General features: G+C 38.3%; 1 protein-coding gene across 9 annotated transcripts in view; it reads right to left on the bottom strand.

Annotated features, from left to right (window-relative positions):
- ART3 (ADP-ribosyltransferase 3 (inactive)) overlaps nt 1-16,778 on the bottom strand; it is a 36,578-nt gene that overhangs the window by 2,134 nt on the left and 17,666 nt on the right. For 2 of the 9 annotated variants that reach the window (XM_063107646.1, XM_063107647.1), the window contains exons 4-11: nt 7,845-7,877; nt 6,862-6,894; nt 5,821-5,850; nt 4,285-4,317; nt 3,715-3,747; nt 3,059-3,091; nt 1,729-1,761; nt 465-497 (exon numbers count right to left, since the gene is read on the bottom strand). In XM_063107646.1, coding sequence (XP_062963716.1) covers nt 465-497; nt 1,729-1,761; nt 3,059-3,091; nt 3,715-3,747; nt 4,285-4,317; nt 5,821-5,850; nt 6,862-6,894; nt 7,845-7,877 — 261 coding nt within the window. Of the gene's footprint in view, nt 1-407; nt 498-1,728; nt 1,762-3,058; nt 3,092-3,714; nt 3,748-4,284; nt 4,318-5,820; nt 5,851-6,861; nt 6,895-7,844; nt 7,878-16,778 lie in introns of all 9 variants that reach the window. The other 7 variants (XM_063107651.1, XM_063107649.1, XM_063107648.1 and 4 more) reach the window with 7 other exon arrangements.

The raw sequence follows: 16,778 nt of genomic DNA, 5'->3' as shown, positions 1-16,778 counted from the left end.
ATTTGCATATATAAAAAGAAGTATCTGTCTACTTAATTAAGCCTTTTAGCATAATCTAAGTATTTATATATTGAAATGTATGTAATTTTGTTATTAATTATATTGTAGTCAGGACATCATACTGATTTTTTTTTAATGGGTGCAGGTACATCTTATTATGAATCTTATTTCAGAATAGCATAAAGATTTTATAAAATATTTTTTATAAAAAGGGAGAATTAGGTTGAGAGTGTTGAGAACCACTGTTCTAAACAGCACAGGCTCTAGACACAATTGAAAATGATTACTTAAGAAACAAAGTCAAGTTGCCACCCCCCCACACACATAAGCATTTGGATATGACATTATACTTTGTTATTATGATGCCACAAACTCTTGCAACTTTGTTCCTTAAATAAATTTCTCACTTTTTCTGTATTACAGAAACAGACATTTATCATCTGAGAGAATGAGATATTTCTTACTAGGACTGTTGATATTTCCTTCACTTTTAGATTCTAAAACATAAAGAGACTGAGTTAATTGCATTGTACACCTATTTATCCCGAAAATAGATCTGATTAAAGATCAACCTTGGTTATCTCTGGGAGTGGGTCTGCGGGACAGGGTGATAGGTTCAGAGGTATGTGTGGGGTTGAGGGAAGGGTTTAATTTTTATTCATCTATGTGCACTTTGATTTTTTTTTAACCATAAATATGTTTCCATTAAAATAGAGGTTAAAATTTTGTTTACAAAAACTATTTTTTCTACATATTAAACTCAGATCCCAGACTACAACATTAACACCTACCATTTACTGAGTGCTTACTATGTACCACATATTGTACAAATGCTTTACGGACATTGTCACTTCTACTTCTTATAGTCCTATTAGGTAGGTCCATATTTCACAGATGTTGACAAGCATAAAATCACAGAGGTAATCAGTGGTAACAATGTCTGACTTTGAAGCCTTTGCTTTTAATTACTATGCTATACTACTTTCAAGTATGTGCCTAGCATTGAAATGTTACAATATTACCATATTTTGACAGTTTTGAAGCCAAATGCCAATTCTAGGAGCCCAGAATAGAGATGTACAACTAAACCTGGCTGGATAACAAGTATCGTGTGGCAGAAAGTGAGCAAAATTTGAAAAGTTTTGAATCCTTTTTAGCCTCTTAAAGATTTCTTAACCTTCCTATGTTCCATGTCCTAACCTCAGAAGTGCCAATCACAATATCTTATTGAATTAAATGAGATCCTGTGTACTGTTTTGACACTGCCTTTAAAAAAGTATGCACTACAGATAGTTTTCTAGGAGAGAATATAATACAACACCACCCAGTAAAATCTAGTAGCTGTTTATTGGACAGGGAGAGTATTGTGAGGAGCATGAAATGGCTGGTCTCAGTATTAGCATGTTGTACAGTTCCCAGTCCCACTTCTTAGATGATGCTATCCAGCATCTACAGATCCTGTAGCAGCCAGCTCACCCTGGGAAGCCTCCTGTCTCATTCTAGAACAGAGAGGCATAGCTGGAAGCACTTTTTTTCTCTGCTTGGCCCAGAGAACCTGCTGCTCACACTGAAAGGAGTTCTCTACATTTTCCTCCTCCGGCCTGCAGACTGGGATGTCAGAAACTGCAGCCCAGATGTTTTCCCCAGACCCCTGAAGACTGAGCTAACTGATTACGGTAAAGAACTTAGAACCCATGGTGCCTCCACCCCCAATAAAAAAATTATTACCTGGTTTTTCATGTGATTGGACCACTTTTATTCCTAAATAACAAAGAAATTTTCAGATAACAATAAAGACAATTACCATTTACTACTATTTTACTACCATTCATTTTGCCAGGTACTTTATCTCTTCCGGTCTTTAATCAGTCCTGCAAAACAACTTTTCCTCATTTTACAGATGTGGAAGCAGAGGCACAGAAAAGTGAAGTAACTTATACAAAGTTACCCAGAGAAAAGCGTTAGAGGACACTTCCTGAAGCCAGTTCTGTCTGTCTACACAGCTCGTGTTCACCTCCCACACCCTGCCTGGCAGCTGACTCTCAGGCAACCACAGTGTGACTAGGGTGACCCTATTGAGAGCACCGTGGCAAACTCAGGGCCAGCAAGGTGACGAGTCACAGACACATGACGTGTGTCAGCACTGTTATTAGAGGTTCACTTCGAAGTTGAGATCAAATAAATCCAACATTATAAATCTGGGTCAATATAAAAGAGATGCTGGGCCCTCTGAGCCCATGTCTGTGCTTTATGTAACCAACTGTGAACATGCTGCTTCTGTACACAGCATGCAGTTTCCATAGACAGCAATGTGCGGCAAAACTCAGCACTGTGTGGATGGAAGTAATTTAGCAGATGCCAAAACTCTAATTTCTTTAACAGATGATTATTTGCATAAAACAAAACTTGCAAATAATTATTTTCAAAGCTGTTCATGAACTCAGGAGAAAGAATTAAGCAATGGGTAGGGATTTCTAACCTGAGATTTTGTGGTTTAATAGTCCTTATAGATATTCCCATGAGGTAAATGTGACAAGTCTTGGCCACAATTGAAAGATGACAATTCTAAGGCATAGAAAAGTGTCATTATTGTCCATAGCTCTCTGGTAAAATGTCAAATGACATCCACATTTTTTTCTTCTCCTTGTCTCAGGGAAAAAAAATTAAGTTTGGGGGACTTACTATTTTTTTCCTCCTCTCTAAGCATAAGTTCTGAGGTCCTTCTGTGGAACCTGACTGGAGTAACTGCTCAGTTTCTCTGACTACAGAAGCTCAAGGGACCTCAATGGCCTTGCCCTCAGTGATAGCCTCACTTTTAAAACTTCCATTTTTATTGTTATATCTTAAAAGTAGGTTAAATCTGCCATAGTAAATACACTGGAAACCACAAGTATTGAGGAACGAACAATGGGTCATAAGTAAAGAGACCTGGGTCCTGCACTCACTTATGTGATCTTATACAACGTACTTAAGGCTTCCCTACACATCTAATGGTGACAGTTATGTCTATCCCCCCCAAATTGGCATCTTCCCCTCCAGCATGCCTATCATTGCTTACCAGGTAATGGGAAAGTTCCTGAAATTTTCATTCCTAAACAAGAAAGAAGTTTCTGGTGACTTGCAGTTTGCTTCAGAGAGTACAATTTCCAAATTCTTGTCTAATGAGTTCAAGAGATACAAGCACCAATCCTACTGCACTGTAGTTTCTGGCTTTTTATTTAAAAGTTCTGGCTACGTAGACCTGCAATGTGCAAATCCCACACCAAGCTTATAGGAGTCTTCGCCATGGCACCTCACTGAGTGTGTGTCTATGCCAGGAGACTACTGTGTTTTGTCACCTGGAGACCCCAGATGATGAGATGTTAGGCAAGCTAACAGTCAGCCTGCAGCCTGCGCATGAAGTTCAGGTTGCTACTGAACAACTTTAGCTGCAGAACTGATAATCCAGGTCTCAGCAGCCTTTCCCTCAGCCATGCCCCCAGCAGAGCTAACTTTCCTGCCCCTGGACAGTGGTCCAGGAGCACATGAACACTGAGAGGTAAGGCATCTTCTCTTCTCTCTTCCCAGGCTAAATCTTTGTAGATGACTGACAGGCAGCAGTCAGTAAGGGAAACATTGATGAATAATAGTCTCAGGACAATATTCTCTCTACTGCCTGGGGAATCTTTCTCACCTCATACTTGGGCTCAGAGAGTAAACAGAAAGCTGTCTTACCAGGTATTTGGGTGGGTTCAAGGATTTTCATACCTAAAGGGAGAAATGAATATTGGTTAGTGTTAATCTGTTACTTTGCAATGTTAATGCTTCCCTTTATCTGTACTTACCCCTATCTCTCCAAATTTATCTTCATAAGGCAGTTTTAGTACATAGGTTTTTAAATAAAACAGTACTGGGTTTAAGTTTCTGTTTGGTTTAGCTCTATTTTCATTATATGAAGGGTCTTCAAAAAGTTCATGGAAAGATTCATTATTTTTTAATTCCATTTTTCCATGAATGTTTTGAAATACCCTCATAGTTACTAGCTCTATGACTTTGGGCAGGCTATCTTAAACCCTCTGAACTTCAAGTCTTCATTTATAGTGAGTGAGAATTACAGGAAATGCTGCATAAAGTGCTTGGTTCATTGCATGGAACACACAAAGCACTTAAGAAATGAAGTCCCTCTGTTCTAGCTTAAATCATTCCTCAAACTCTCCATGCTCTGTGATGTTCTTAGTCCTAGGAATAATTTCTCCTCTTAACCTTGTAGCTAGTTTCAGAGAGTAAGTAAAAAAGATGATTTACCAGGTAAGGCAGTGAGCTCCTGACTTTTTATTCCTAAGGATGAGAATAAGAACTATTTAGTAAAAAATGCAATCAGCTTGAAAATTAATTTAACTTTATATTTGGCTTTTGAAATGGAAAACTCAGAAAGCTTTGAGAAATGGCAAAGGACAAGAAAGGGAAAAGGAGAGAAGATTTAACCCACTGGAGTCTAATTTATAGTAAGGACTATGGCTAGTAACCCAGGATCTCTCCTAGATTAAGCAAACATCTCTTACTGATTTTTTTTTTTTTTAGATTCAGTCCAAAGACTCTGACCCAAAGCTGTCATATTTTTTAAAAAAGTTTCCTGATTATAAATAATACATAATTATAGATAACTTAGAAAAATACAGAAAATTTTAAAGAATTAAAAATCATTTAAAATTTCAGATCTCAGAGATATTCATTCGTAACATTTTTGGTGTAATTCCTTTCAATCTTTTTGCTTTGTGTACATATGTATACATAGCAAAAAGATTTGGGGTTTTTTATATATGTGTGCATATATACTTTTAATAAAGTCAATATTATATTCTATATGCTGTTTTATATCCTATCATTTATTATGAGTACTCTCATATCTTTATTTTTACTTTTCTGGGTGGCTGGCTGGTACTGGGAACCAAAACCTTGACCTTTGTGGTACAAGGCCACACTTAATCAACTGAGCCAACCAGCCTGCCCTATCTTATATCTTTAAATGTTTTCAAAAACATGATTATTTTTAAGTTGCTTAGTGGTTCATAATATAGAGGTAACTTAAATACCCAAGTTTAGACACTAAGGTTGTTTCTAAATTTTTGCTACCATAACACTGTGATAAGCATTTCTGAACACAAACCTTTGTGTTAATCTCTAATTTCCTTGACAAAAGTATTGAAAGTGTTATAACCAGGCCAAAATGCATAAACATTTTAAAGACGAGTAATAACACATACTATCAAATTGCCCTTCAGAAAAGTTGTTTGAATTTATAATCTCACCAGTTTTATGAGAATGTTCCTGTCCCAGAACCCTTGAAGACATTTGAGTTAAATCATTAAAAAATAAAACAAAAACAATAACTTGGGGATAAGTTATACCTTGGAATGTACTAAATAATTAAATGGATATAGCTAACAGCATCTGATACTCAGATTGCTGGAGATGAAATAAATATACAGAATCATCATTTTAGTTTAGGGAAAAAAACCTATTTTTTTCCTAAATCAAAATTGTATTTTTTCTTGCCCAACACTCTCGGTCACAAGAGTTTGTGGAATAATTAGTCACATCTTCCTCTATTTGCTGGGATGACCTAAAGATTGTTAGACAGGAAATAGAGAATTTCTATGTCATTTTTAGAAATAATTCTATCCGAAACCCAGGAGGGTCTCTGATATACCAAACAAGTAAGCTAAGGTGGGTTCTGCTTTCTTTTCACTTTTCTTTTCCATGCCTTGCCTACCTGATCTCACTCACAAAGGGAACTGTTTTGCAAAACGTAAGCACCCAGAGTTTATGATAATGTCTTACCAGGGTCTTCAAGTTTCTGGTTTCTGTCACCTAAGTCACAAAAAGAAATAGTCAGTTTTAACGATGGAACAAAAGAATTGGGAGTTACTATAACTACAGCAAAACTATTTTTAAGTAATATGGCAATAAAGAACCATTTGATATGTCCAGTAAACTACTGCTACTGAATTTAAGTGTCAGAGTCTAAATATACTTTGGCTAATAGGCTGAAACCTTCTTCTGGACCTTTCTATTCAGAAAAAAACATCACATACTTGTATAGCTAGTCTCCTGGCAATCTCAAGAAGCCAAAAAAAAAAAAAAAAAAATCAATTTTGAAGAATTAGCTGAGGTCCCTGTGAAGTTATCAGTAGAACTTGTGGTTGCGGTGGGCCAAGAAGAAGAGTGATTGTTAAGCAACTCCTTAGGGGCATGAAATGCTTGACTTCTATCAGGACAGGAAGTATCTTCCCAAACATAGTATTTAAGAAAGGCTGGATCCTTTTCTCTCTTTAACAAGGGAAAACTGATTGTAGCTACATGGGCCAAAGACAATAGGAGCTTAAACTCAAAGAAATAATTTGGGCCATATCTCCATAAGTGGAAACTTAAAAAATAACAGCATCTAACCACCCAGATATTTTAAACATTAAACATCAGTATATTTGAGACGTGCAAACATGCTGAGTTTTCTATTTTCATCTGAATATGTGGGGTCACACAGACTAATGTCAATGACTGAATATAAAGCTATACCTAAAGAGGCCCCCAGACCTGGCCAAGAGTCATTGGCTCTTTGGGTTCTACCACCCTTACTCCCCAGAATGTCACCATATTGTTCAGATCTCTATAGAGCCAACTCTCCCATTTGAGGGAGATAAATCTCCCCAGAATAGTTTTTTTTGGATTTTTCCCCCTCCTCATATCTGCCAAGTTACTGTTTTATATCTGCAAAGTACTCCTTTTCTTCAGCTAAGAGCTAAATTTGCAAAACAGTTTTTAATTGAAAGAGCTATTGAACACCCATGTAAGGATTATTTAAAAAAATTAGAGCATACTCACCAGGGTTGTAGACATAGATGGGTTGAAAATAATCTGAAATACAAACATATTTTCATTACATAGTACTATGCTCAGATGTGAATATCAGGTTCGGTCCACTTTTAAATGCTTACTAATAATAAATATTTGAGTTGGCTTACATTTAAGATACATATAATATGGTTATTATAAGAAATACAAAATTTTAATCCAAGACAAATAGACATAAATTCATTTTAATTACATGAAGAAGAATTCATAGAAAAGCTAGCCAGGAAGATAGCTAGAAATTGACCTTTCTTTTCAAACTTTTTAATAAGGTTATCTTCAAAAAAATTCATCCACAGCATGCATCACTCCAATGATGACACCTGGCAACTTTGGTTCAAATTTCTGGGACTATTTGATAATGCTGTTCCTGAATACTGTTAGAATTTTCTGTCTACCTTCCCAACTCTTTCCCACAGTGCTCTAAGAAAGATGATTTTTGTTACATCCTCCTATTTTTCCCTGAGGAAGGTGAAATAGACTGTATTAGCATTGTCATCCTGTCCTCTCCACCTTGAACCATATTCACTTCATTCCTCCATTAGTCTCCCAAATGTTATTTCCTAATATATAAAACACAGGAATAGGAACATAGCTCTTAGGAGCTCACAGGAGCCATGTGGGAAATGGCTAAAGATGTAGGGACATTCAGGAGTACTTAAGCTCTTGTAAAGACAGACTAAGGTGAGAGTGGCATGTTCCCTGCATGCCCAGGGCAATGCAATGTTTGGGAAAACATCCATAGGCAAGGCTGGGGGCGGCAAGAGGGTAAGCAAGCAGTGGAGGCTCCTGGGCTCTCCACCTGATAAGGAAGGAGCATTAGCACAATTTAGCCTTGAGAAAATAATGGCTGACAGTAGGACAGTCCAGTGGTGGGGTGGCTCTAACCCAGACCTGTGAGAAATAACACTGATAAAATTCTCATTACAGAGACAATACTCTAAAGCATATCTTACCTAGGCTCTCAACACAATTTTCAGTTTTTAGTCCTGAAACACAAAGATAAAGCTTTATTAATTAGACATCATCTATTCTAGTAAAAATTTCAGTTCACCTGTGGCTATTGGTAATCTAATCTGTCAGCTCCTAGTCTATCAGACCCATAACTTAGCGGGATGCAAATTGTAAAACAATTATATTTTTATATTCATAGTAAAGCCACCAAACAGCTGCATGACCTTTGACAAAACATCTAACTTTTCTGGAATTCAGATTCCTTACCTGCATCTTTTACTGGGAGACTACTGCAAATGACCTTCAAAATCTCATCTAGGGCTACCACTTTATCATATTCTAACAACAGCAACCTATCCCTCTACTATGAGAATCCCTATCCCATGGAGAGAAAGAATATCAGTCAGATCTTCAAGATCCTTTATATATAAACAAACATTCTTCACATTCACATAAAGAAACAGAGGTGATATGCCCAGAACATTCATCTGTATGTGAGGAAATCCACAATATTTGAAGAACATGGCATCTAACAGTACCTTTGTAAGGCCCTATATGGTCTTGCTGGTGATGCCCTAGAAAAAGTCATCAGTGCTGCAGTGATTCCCCTGAAACTTGACAGAAAGGGGAATCTGCCAGCCTCTCAAAGGCCCCACCTCCAAATACCATCACAATGGAGATTAGGGCTTCAAAATATGAATTTGAAGGTGACAGAACATTTAGTCTACTGAATGTTAATACTACTAACAGGTGTTAAGTAGAGACATGGAGGATATAAAAAGACCCAAATTGAACTTCTAGAAATAAAAATCCTGAGATAAAAAAAATACACTAGATGGAAGTACTGACAAACTAGACAGTGCAGAAAAAAGATTAGTGAACTTGAAAACATACTGTGGTACACAGAATAATACCCTCCCAAAGAGGTCCACATCCTAATCCCTAAAACCTGTGACTATATTACTTTACATGGCAGAAGAGAACTAAGGATTAAGATGCAACTAAGGTTGCTGATTAACTGACCTTTAGAGGGGGCAATTAGCCTGGATTATCCAGGTGAGCTCAATCTAATTATGTAAATCCTTAAAAGTAAAAGAAGAGGTAGATGAGAAGGTCAGAGAGAGGTGATGCAAAGAGGACTCAACATGCTGTTTCTGCTTTGAAGATGAAGAAAGGAGGCAGCAAACCAAAAAATGCATGTAGCCTCTAGAAACTGAAAAAGACAAGGAAACAGATTCTTGCCTAAGCCTCCAAAAAGGAATGCAGCTCTACCAACACCTTAATTTTATTTATTGATTTTTAATTTATTTTTAAATTGACACTTAATTTTAAATATTTATGGGATATAGAGTGATATCTCAATACATGTGTACAATGTGTGATGATCAAATCAGGGTAATTAGCATATTCATCACTGCAAACATTTATCATTTCATCATGTTGAGAACATCTGAACGTCTCTCTTCTAGGCATTTGAAAATATACAATACAATATTATTAATTATAAATACCTAGCACTACTACAGAACACAAGAACTTATTCTTTATATCTAGCTGTAAGTTTGTATATGTTAAACAAGTTCTCCTTATTCCTTCTTCTCTCCTCTACCCTTTCCACCCTCTAGTTAACCACAATTCTACTTTCTACTTACATAAGCTCAACTTTTTAACAGCTCCCAAATATGAGAACATGCCATATTTATTTTTCCGTGCCTGATTTATTCCACTTAACATAATGTCTTCTAGGCTCATTCATGTTGCTGTGAATGACAGAATTTCATACCTTTTTATGCATGAGTAGTATTTCATTGCAACACCTTAATTTTAGCGCAGTGAGACCCATGTTAGACTTCTGAAATACAGAACTTTAAGATAATAATTCTGTGTTGTTTTAAGCCTCTAAATTTGTGGTAATTTGTTATGGCAGCAATAGAACTTTAATATATATATATACACACAAAAGAAAATATCTAAACTGAAACAGAGAGGAAAAAAACTAAAAACAAAAATGAGAGACTCATTGAGCTGTGGGACAATCTTAAGCTGCTTAGTACACACGTAAATAGAATCCATAAAGGAAGAGAAAGGTGAAATTTATTTGAAGTAACAATGGCCAAAACTTTCCAAATTTGATGAATTCCAAGCAAAAGAAACATGAAGAAAACTACACTAAGGCACATCATAATCAAATTGCTCCAAACAATAAAGTCTTTGTAATAGAGAATGTCTTAAAAACAGCGAGGGGAAAAAAAATTAAATAAAGAGTAGCAAAGATAAGGATAACAGTGATTTTTTCTTAGAAACAACGTAAGTGAGAAGACAGTGGAGCAACAAATTTGTAAAGTACTGAAAAAAAAACAACAAAAGCTATCAATCTAGAATTCTATAGCCAGTGAAAATATCTCTCAAAAATAAAGGTGAAATAAAGACTTTTTCATACATACAATACTTAAAGATAAATCTGGCAAAAGATGTAGAAGACCTGTACACTGAAAACTATAAGACATAAGTTGACAGAAATTAAGAAGATGGGGCCTCTCCCTGGGCTGGTGCACCCAGCACAGCTCTGGAAACATATGGAGTGGTCAGCTGTGAACTTTGGGCAGATACAACCCAAGGATAACTTGAAAGCAGGGCATCCTTCGCTCTTCTGACGAGAGGAAATAATGGCAGGCAGACAGTCTGTATGTTTTCAGGACATCAGCAAAGTGGCAGAATAGGACATTCCAGTGCTGGTCTCCTCACAGAAACATCAATTTTAACAACTATCAATGCATCAAAATACCTTCAGAAGAGCTAAGGAAAGCAGGTGAGAGATTACAACACCTGAGTGTAGCACAGAAATAGGAAAAGATTCTTTGGTAGGGTAGGGAAAATAGTTTCACATTACCTGCATCACCCCTTCACATCCCCAGGCTGTGACAGTTCAGATACCTTTTGCATAGATGAAGGAGAGTGAAGTGAGCAAAAGATTTGCCTCGGACCCCAACACCCAGCCCCACCTCAGTAAAACCCAGTGACAGGCAGGCCCAAATGGACTCATACTCCAGGCTGGTACTAGAGGACCAAGCCACCCCAATAACCACAGGATCCAGGCCAGCACCTGTGGATTCAGATTCCAGCCCATCCCAGTGCCAGGTTGGCACCAATGGACTGAAATAAGTGCCCAGTTCTGGAAAGACACCAACACATGGCCACCAGGATCACAAACAATCAGAGGAACATGACACCACCAAAGGAACAAAATAAAACACCAGTAACCCACCCTAAAGAAGCAGAGATTTATGAACTACCTGACAAAGAATTAAACATAATCATCTTAAAGAAGCTCAGTGAGCTCAACAGTTATAGTGGGAATTAAGCTTCTAATATATGAACTTTGGGGACACAATCCAATCAATCCACAGCATTCCACCCCAGCCCCCCAAATTCACGTCCTTCTCACAGGTAAACACATTCATTACATCCCTAAAGTCTTAACTTGTTTCAACTCAAAAGTCCAAAGTTCAAATTCCTATCCTTGAATTCAAAACAAGTTATCTACTTCCAACATACAATGGTGGAACAAACACAGGGTACATGTTCTTGTTCAAAATGGGAGAAATAGGCCAAAAGAAAGGGGTAGTAGGTCCTAAACAAATCTGAAACCCAGCAGGGAAGGCATTAAATCTCACAGCTGGTGAATCACGTACCTTGACTCCATGTTTGACATCCTCTGCATGCTGGTATGAGGGTTGAGCCCCCAAATCTTCAGCAGCTCTGCTTCTACAGTTTTCCTGGTCTGAGGTGATGCTTTAGCTATCACAGGCTGGTGTTACACACTGGTAGCTCTACAAGTCTGGAGTCGCCATGGTGGTCCTATTCCCATGGCTCCATTAGGCATGGCACCTGATAGGGTTTCTCTGCTACACCTCTGACCCCACATTTCTGCTCAGCATTGCTCTAGTGAAGGCTCTATGCAATGACTCTGCCTTTGTGTCAGGTCTCTTCCTGGATCCCCAGGCTTTTCCATAGATCCTTTAAAATCAGGGTAGAGGCTCCCAAGCCCCCACAGCTCTGGCATTCTGTTAGCCTGCAAACTTACCAGCACATGGACACTGCTAAGGCTCCTGGCTTGTATCTTTCAAAGCTGCAGATCCAGCCACACCTGGGGCCAATTTAATTACTGCTGGAGCAGCCAAAGCAGCTAGAGCACTGGTACTGGAAGCAGCTTCCCAAGGCAGAGAACCTGTGGAGGGTGCCTCAGGCCTGTTCCCCAAGACAATTCTGTCTCTCTAAGCTTTTGGGCCTGTAATGGAATACTCAGCCTCCAAGATCTCTGAAAGGCCTTCAGGGCCTTTCTCCCATTGTCTTCACTATTAGCACCTGGCTGCCTCATAGCCATGTTAATGTCTTTAGCAACTAGTCTCTTTGCTGCATTGGACTTTTCTCCTGAAAATGCTCTCTGCTTCTCTACCACATGGCCAGGCTGCAAACTTTCTAAATCTTTATACTCTGCTTTCTTTTTAAATTCTGTATTTATGTCATGCCTTTGCTGCCATGACTCAGCATAAGCAGTTACAAGTAGCCATGCAGCTTCCTGAATGCTTTGCTGCTTAGAAATATCTTCTGCCAAATACTCTGGTTCACAGCTCCTAAGTTCAAACTTCCACAAAGTCATAGGTCATGGATACAGTACACCCAAGTTCCTTGCCAGTTCATAGCAAGATTGACCTTTGCCCCAATTTCCAATAAGTCCCTTTTCATTTACAGTGGTCTTTATAGTACATATTTCTTTTTTTTTTTTTTTTTTTTGACAGAAATATGGATATTTATTAACATTACAAACAATGCTGTACCAAATATCCTTGCACAAGTTTGTATATTTATATGATTATTTCTCTATGAAAATTCCATTACAATAATGATATTTAGTTTTTTATAATTACAAAAGTAATTCTGTTCATTGTAGAACATTTGGAATATACAGGCAAGCCTATCCCCAGAAATAACAACCACTGTCAATATTTAAGCCATGTTCTAACTTTAGGTGTAAAAATAATGTCTAATAATTATAGTACATATTTCTATAAGCATTCTGGTTACCACCATTTAACCAGTCTCTAAAACATTCCAAACTTTTCCTGGTTTTCTTATTTTCTAAACTCCTGCCAGCAGCTAGGCTTTTTCTAGCCTGCTCCTCCAAATTCTTCCAGCCTCTCCTCAATACCCAGTTCCAAAGCTGCTTCCACATTTTCAAGTATTTGTTACAAATAACACCCCACTTCTGATACCAGTTCCCTGTATTAGTCCATTTCTGTTGCTTATAACAGAATACATAGAACTGAGTGATTTACAAAGAAAACAGAATCTATTGCTTACAGTTTCAGACGCTCCGAAGTCCAAAGTCCAGGAAACACATCTGGTGAGGGTGTTGGTGGTAACAACAGTGACTCAGGGATCTCACATCACAGAAATGGTGGAGCAGAGAGAGACTAACCTCTCACATGCTCTTTTCAAATTCTCAGAACCACACCCATGACCACCATTTTTAATCCATTCACTACGGCATGGTCCTACAATCTAACCACCTCTTCAAGGCCCTACCTTTCAATTACTGTAATAGGATTTCCCACCCTCAACAGTTACAGTGGAATTAAGCTTCTAATATGTGAACTTTGGGGACACAATTCAATCTACAGCACACTCCCTAGGTATTAACCCAAGTGTAATGAAAGAATATGTCCATGCAAAGACTTGTACATAAATGTTAATAGAAGGTATTTGTAATAGCCCAAACTCGAAAAGAGCACAAGTGTTCAATAGGCAAATAGATTGTGGTATATTCACTAGTCTACAATAGAATGGAATGAACTACTGATACATGCAACAACATGGATGAATCTCAAAATAATTATGCTGAGTGAAAGAAGCCAGGCAAAAAACCCCCAAAATATATTGTATGATAGTTTGTTTTTTGTTTTGTTTTGAGGATGCTAAGCCAGTTCAGGGACCAAACCCTGGACCTTGGTGTCAGTACCACACTCTAAACAACTGAGCTAACTAGCCAGCCCTTGTATGATAGCATTTGAATGAAACTATAGACACTATCATTAGTTCTAAAACTAATCTATAGTGACAGAAAGTACATCAATAGATGCCTGGGGATGAGGTTGGGAAACAGGAAAAGGCAGGAGGAAGGGATTTCAAAGGGGCATGAAGGAACTTTTGGAAGTGATGGATATAAAATGCTCATTTTCTTGATTGTGGTGATAGGCTCATGGATGTATATAAAACTTATTAAATTTTACTTTAATTATGTAAAGTTTATTGCATGTCACTCATACCTCAATAAAGCTCTTAAAAAAATTTTTTTTTAATTATGGGAATGGGATGAACAGGGACAGGACTAGGTTTTGGACCCGGTCCCTATTTCCCTACCAAAAGTAACCCCCAAACATCCCTGAGCTTCTTAAATACTGGAGATTATATGGCCGTCATTTTATCAGGGAACTCTATAGTAAGAAGCCTTAGAGAAGCAGTCCAGACAATAGTAAATAAAGCCCTCCTAGGAGTTCCCTATCTCCATCAGATCCCAAGAAATTACAAATATCTGTGACCAAACTTGTAGCTGATCAGAATCTCTGACAAAAAGACTACACCAGTGTTTGTTGGCCACTGGGCTTCTGGACACAAGGACTTCCTCCCTTTCAGGGCTGCTACTGTTAGCCTGTAACTGGGCCTAACTGAGACAGACTGTCTCACTGAAAGGAGTCCTGACTCACTAAACCAACACCTTACTGTGCAATGGGTTCTCTCAGCTAAACTCCCATAAGGCGGGATGAACTCTCAAAAGTTCCACTGTGTTAAAGAAAGTTTACTTCCAATTAAGGGCTAAACCTGGCTCCTAAAACCTTAGCCACTTTCACAAGCAAGTGGTTGCCCACCCACTAGACCTGCTGTTTCCAAACAGTGGCTGAGATGCCCTGAATGCTACAGCACACACTCACAGGGCTGCCAAGGAATATTTAAATTTTAAGACAAACACAGCCTTACTTGATTACCTGTTAGAAACGGTGTGAACTAGCTTGAGGCAGAAAGCAGTTTCAAAGTTTCATGTTATATCATGCTATATTCTGTATGATAACATATATTTGCAAAGTTGGGTGTTCAGTAATTGTTGTGATGACAAAAAGTAAGTATATGTAAAAATCAACATGGAACAGCAAATGAGGTCATGTCTAATCTGATTCCAAGGTCTGAAAGCCGTGCAGTGTTCAACAGGCACGTGCATACATCCCATTAACAAACAATTGTGGTTAAGAATGAAATAACGGTACACAAAAAATTTTATGTGTATTATTTTTTCAAATGGTTACTAAGATGTTAGGATAAAAATACTTAGTTATTTGACTTCACTTAATAAATGGAACTTCTACGTATTTCTACTAGCCTAGGGACACTGAAAAAAATTATGGGCACCGTGACCTGAAAAAGTTTGAGAACTTCTGCATTCAACATATCAACAGCCTTATCTACTACTCTGCCCAAACTACTGGCTCAGTGAGGGCTTTGTTTACAAGACTTGACACCTGAAAAGACAGCACAGTTCACCGATAAAATAGATTGGCTCCAGGATGGGCAAGTCCATCCATTGTAATAATAACAAATTGTTGCCTTGGACACTCTATGTGATGAGCTGAACCTCAAATGATGATCTTGGCAGGAAGCACACCACCTTGATACTGACTGAAATATATATTTACATAGACTCATGTGCTAACACTAATGCCCTAGTTGTATGATCAGGCTACTGGGACACCCAGAATTGGATTACCAAAAATAAACCCATATGCAGTGCTTCTCTATAGAAACAAATGCAGCATATACAACTTGTGAACTCAATCTTTATGTTACACCTATATATGCTCATATGAAGTGACTGCATCTAAAGAAAAGCATCTGCAGACTGGTGAAGATCAAGCATGTGTGGTAATTGTCTCTACTACAGCTTATAGACCCATAAGCAAATCTTCCACATTAAGAAAATCATTTATAAAGAACTAAGACTTCAAATGAAAAAATTCTAACAGCTTCCCCAGTGAAGATCTCTCTAGGGCTGGCTGGTCTGGCTGTCATCAGCTATTTGTAAGTTGCACACAGCCATGCTATCCTCTGCCTTGACTGAGCTGCCAAGCAGCAAGGAGTTAGGAGCTGAACAATGAGGGGAATTGCAAAAAGAATATTCTTGTGTGGGTGTGCTTACTCTAACCTCAGTGGATGGATGGACATTCATATAATACCTACTTTTACTTCAGAAAATTAATACACATTTCATATGACCTAAACAAACCAACAGATCATTTTTTTTTTCTTTTTTGTGACCGGTAAGGCGATCGCAACCCTTGGCTTGGTGTTGCCCGCACCGTGCTCAGCCAGTGAGCGCACCAGCCATCCCCATATAGGATCTGAACCCACGGCAGGAGCACCGCTGCGCTCCCAGCGCCGCACTCTCCCGAGTGAGCCACGGGGCGGCCCCCAACAGATCATTTTAATCAGATCAAAAACACCAGTTAATGAAACTGGACGATGACTTTGCTCCCAGTGGTTCTGTGGGTACTTTCCTCTGCTCCCAGAAGTCACCACTGAATTCTCATGGAAAAAAGACAACCAATCTGGATCATCCCCAAGAGGAGGTGACATACTGTAATGGGTTAGGTTAGGGTTATGGTAGGCAGCTCTGACATAGCTCCCAGTGACCTTGCCTCCTGGTGTTTAGCCCTTGTGTAATCCTCTCCTTTTCAGTGTAGGCTGAATCAAGTGACTTGCTTCTGTCAAACAGAATACAGCAAAAGTAATTATATGTCACTTCCATGATTAGGTCACAAAAGACTGTGACTTGCTGGCACTCTCTGTTGCTCCCTCTCAAAAAGTAAGCTGCCATGTTTTGAGATACT

This window comes from Cynocephalus volans, chromosome 9 (assembly GCF_027409185.1).
Source record: "Cynocephalus volans isolate mCynVol1 chromosome 9, mCynVol1.pri, whole genome shotgun sequence".
Classification (NCBI taxonomy): Eukaryota; Metazoa; Chordata; class Mammalia; order Dermoptera; family Cynocephalidae; genus Cynocephalus; species Cynocephalus volans.
This window is presented reverse-complemented; position numbering and strand designations above follow the sequence as displayed.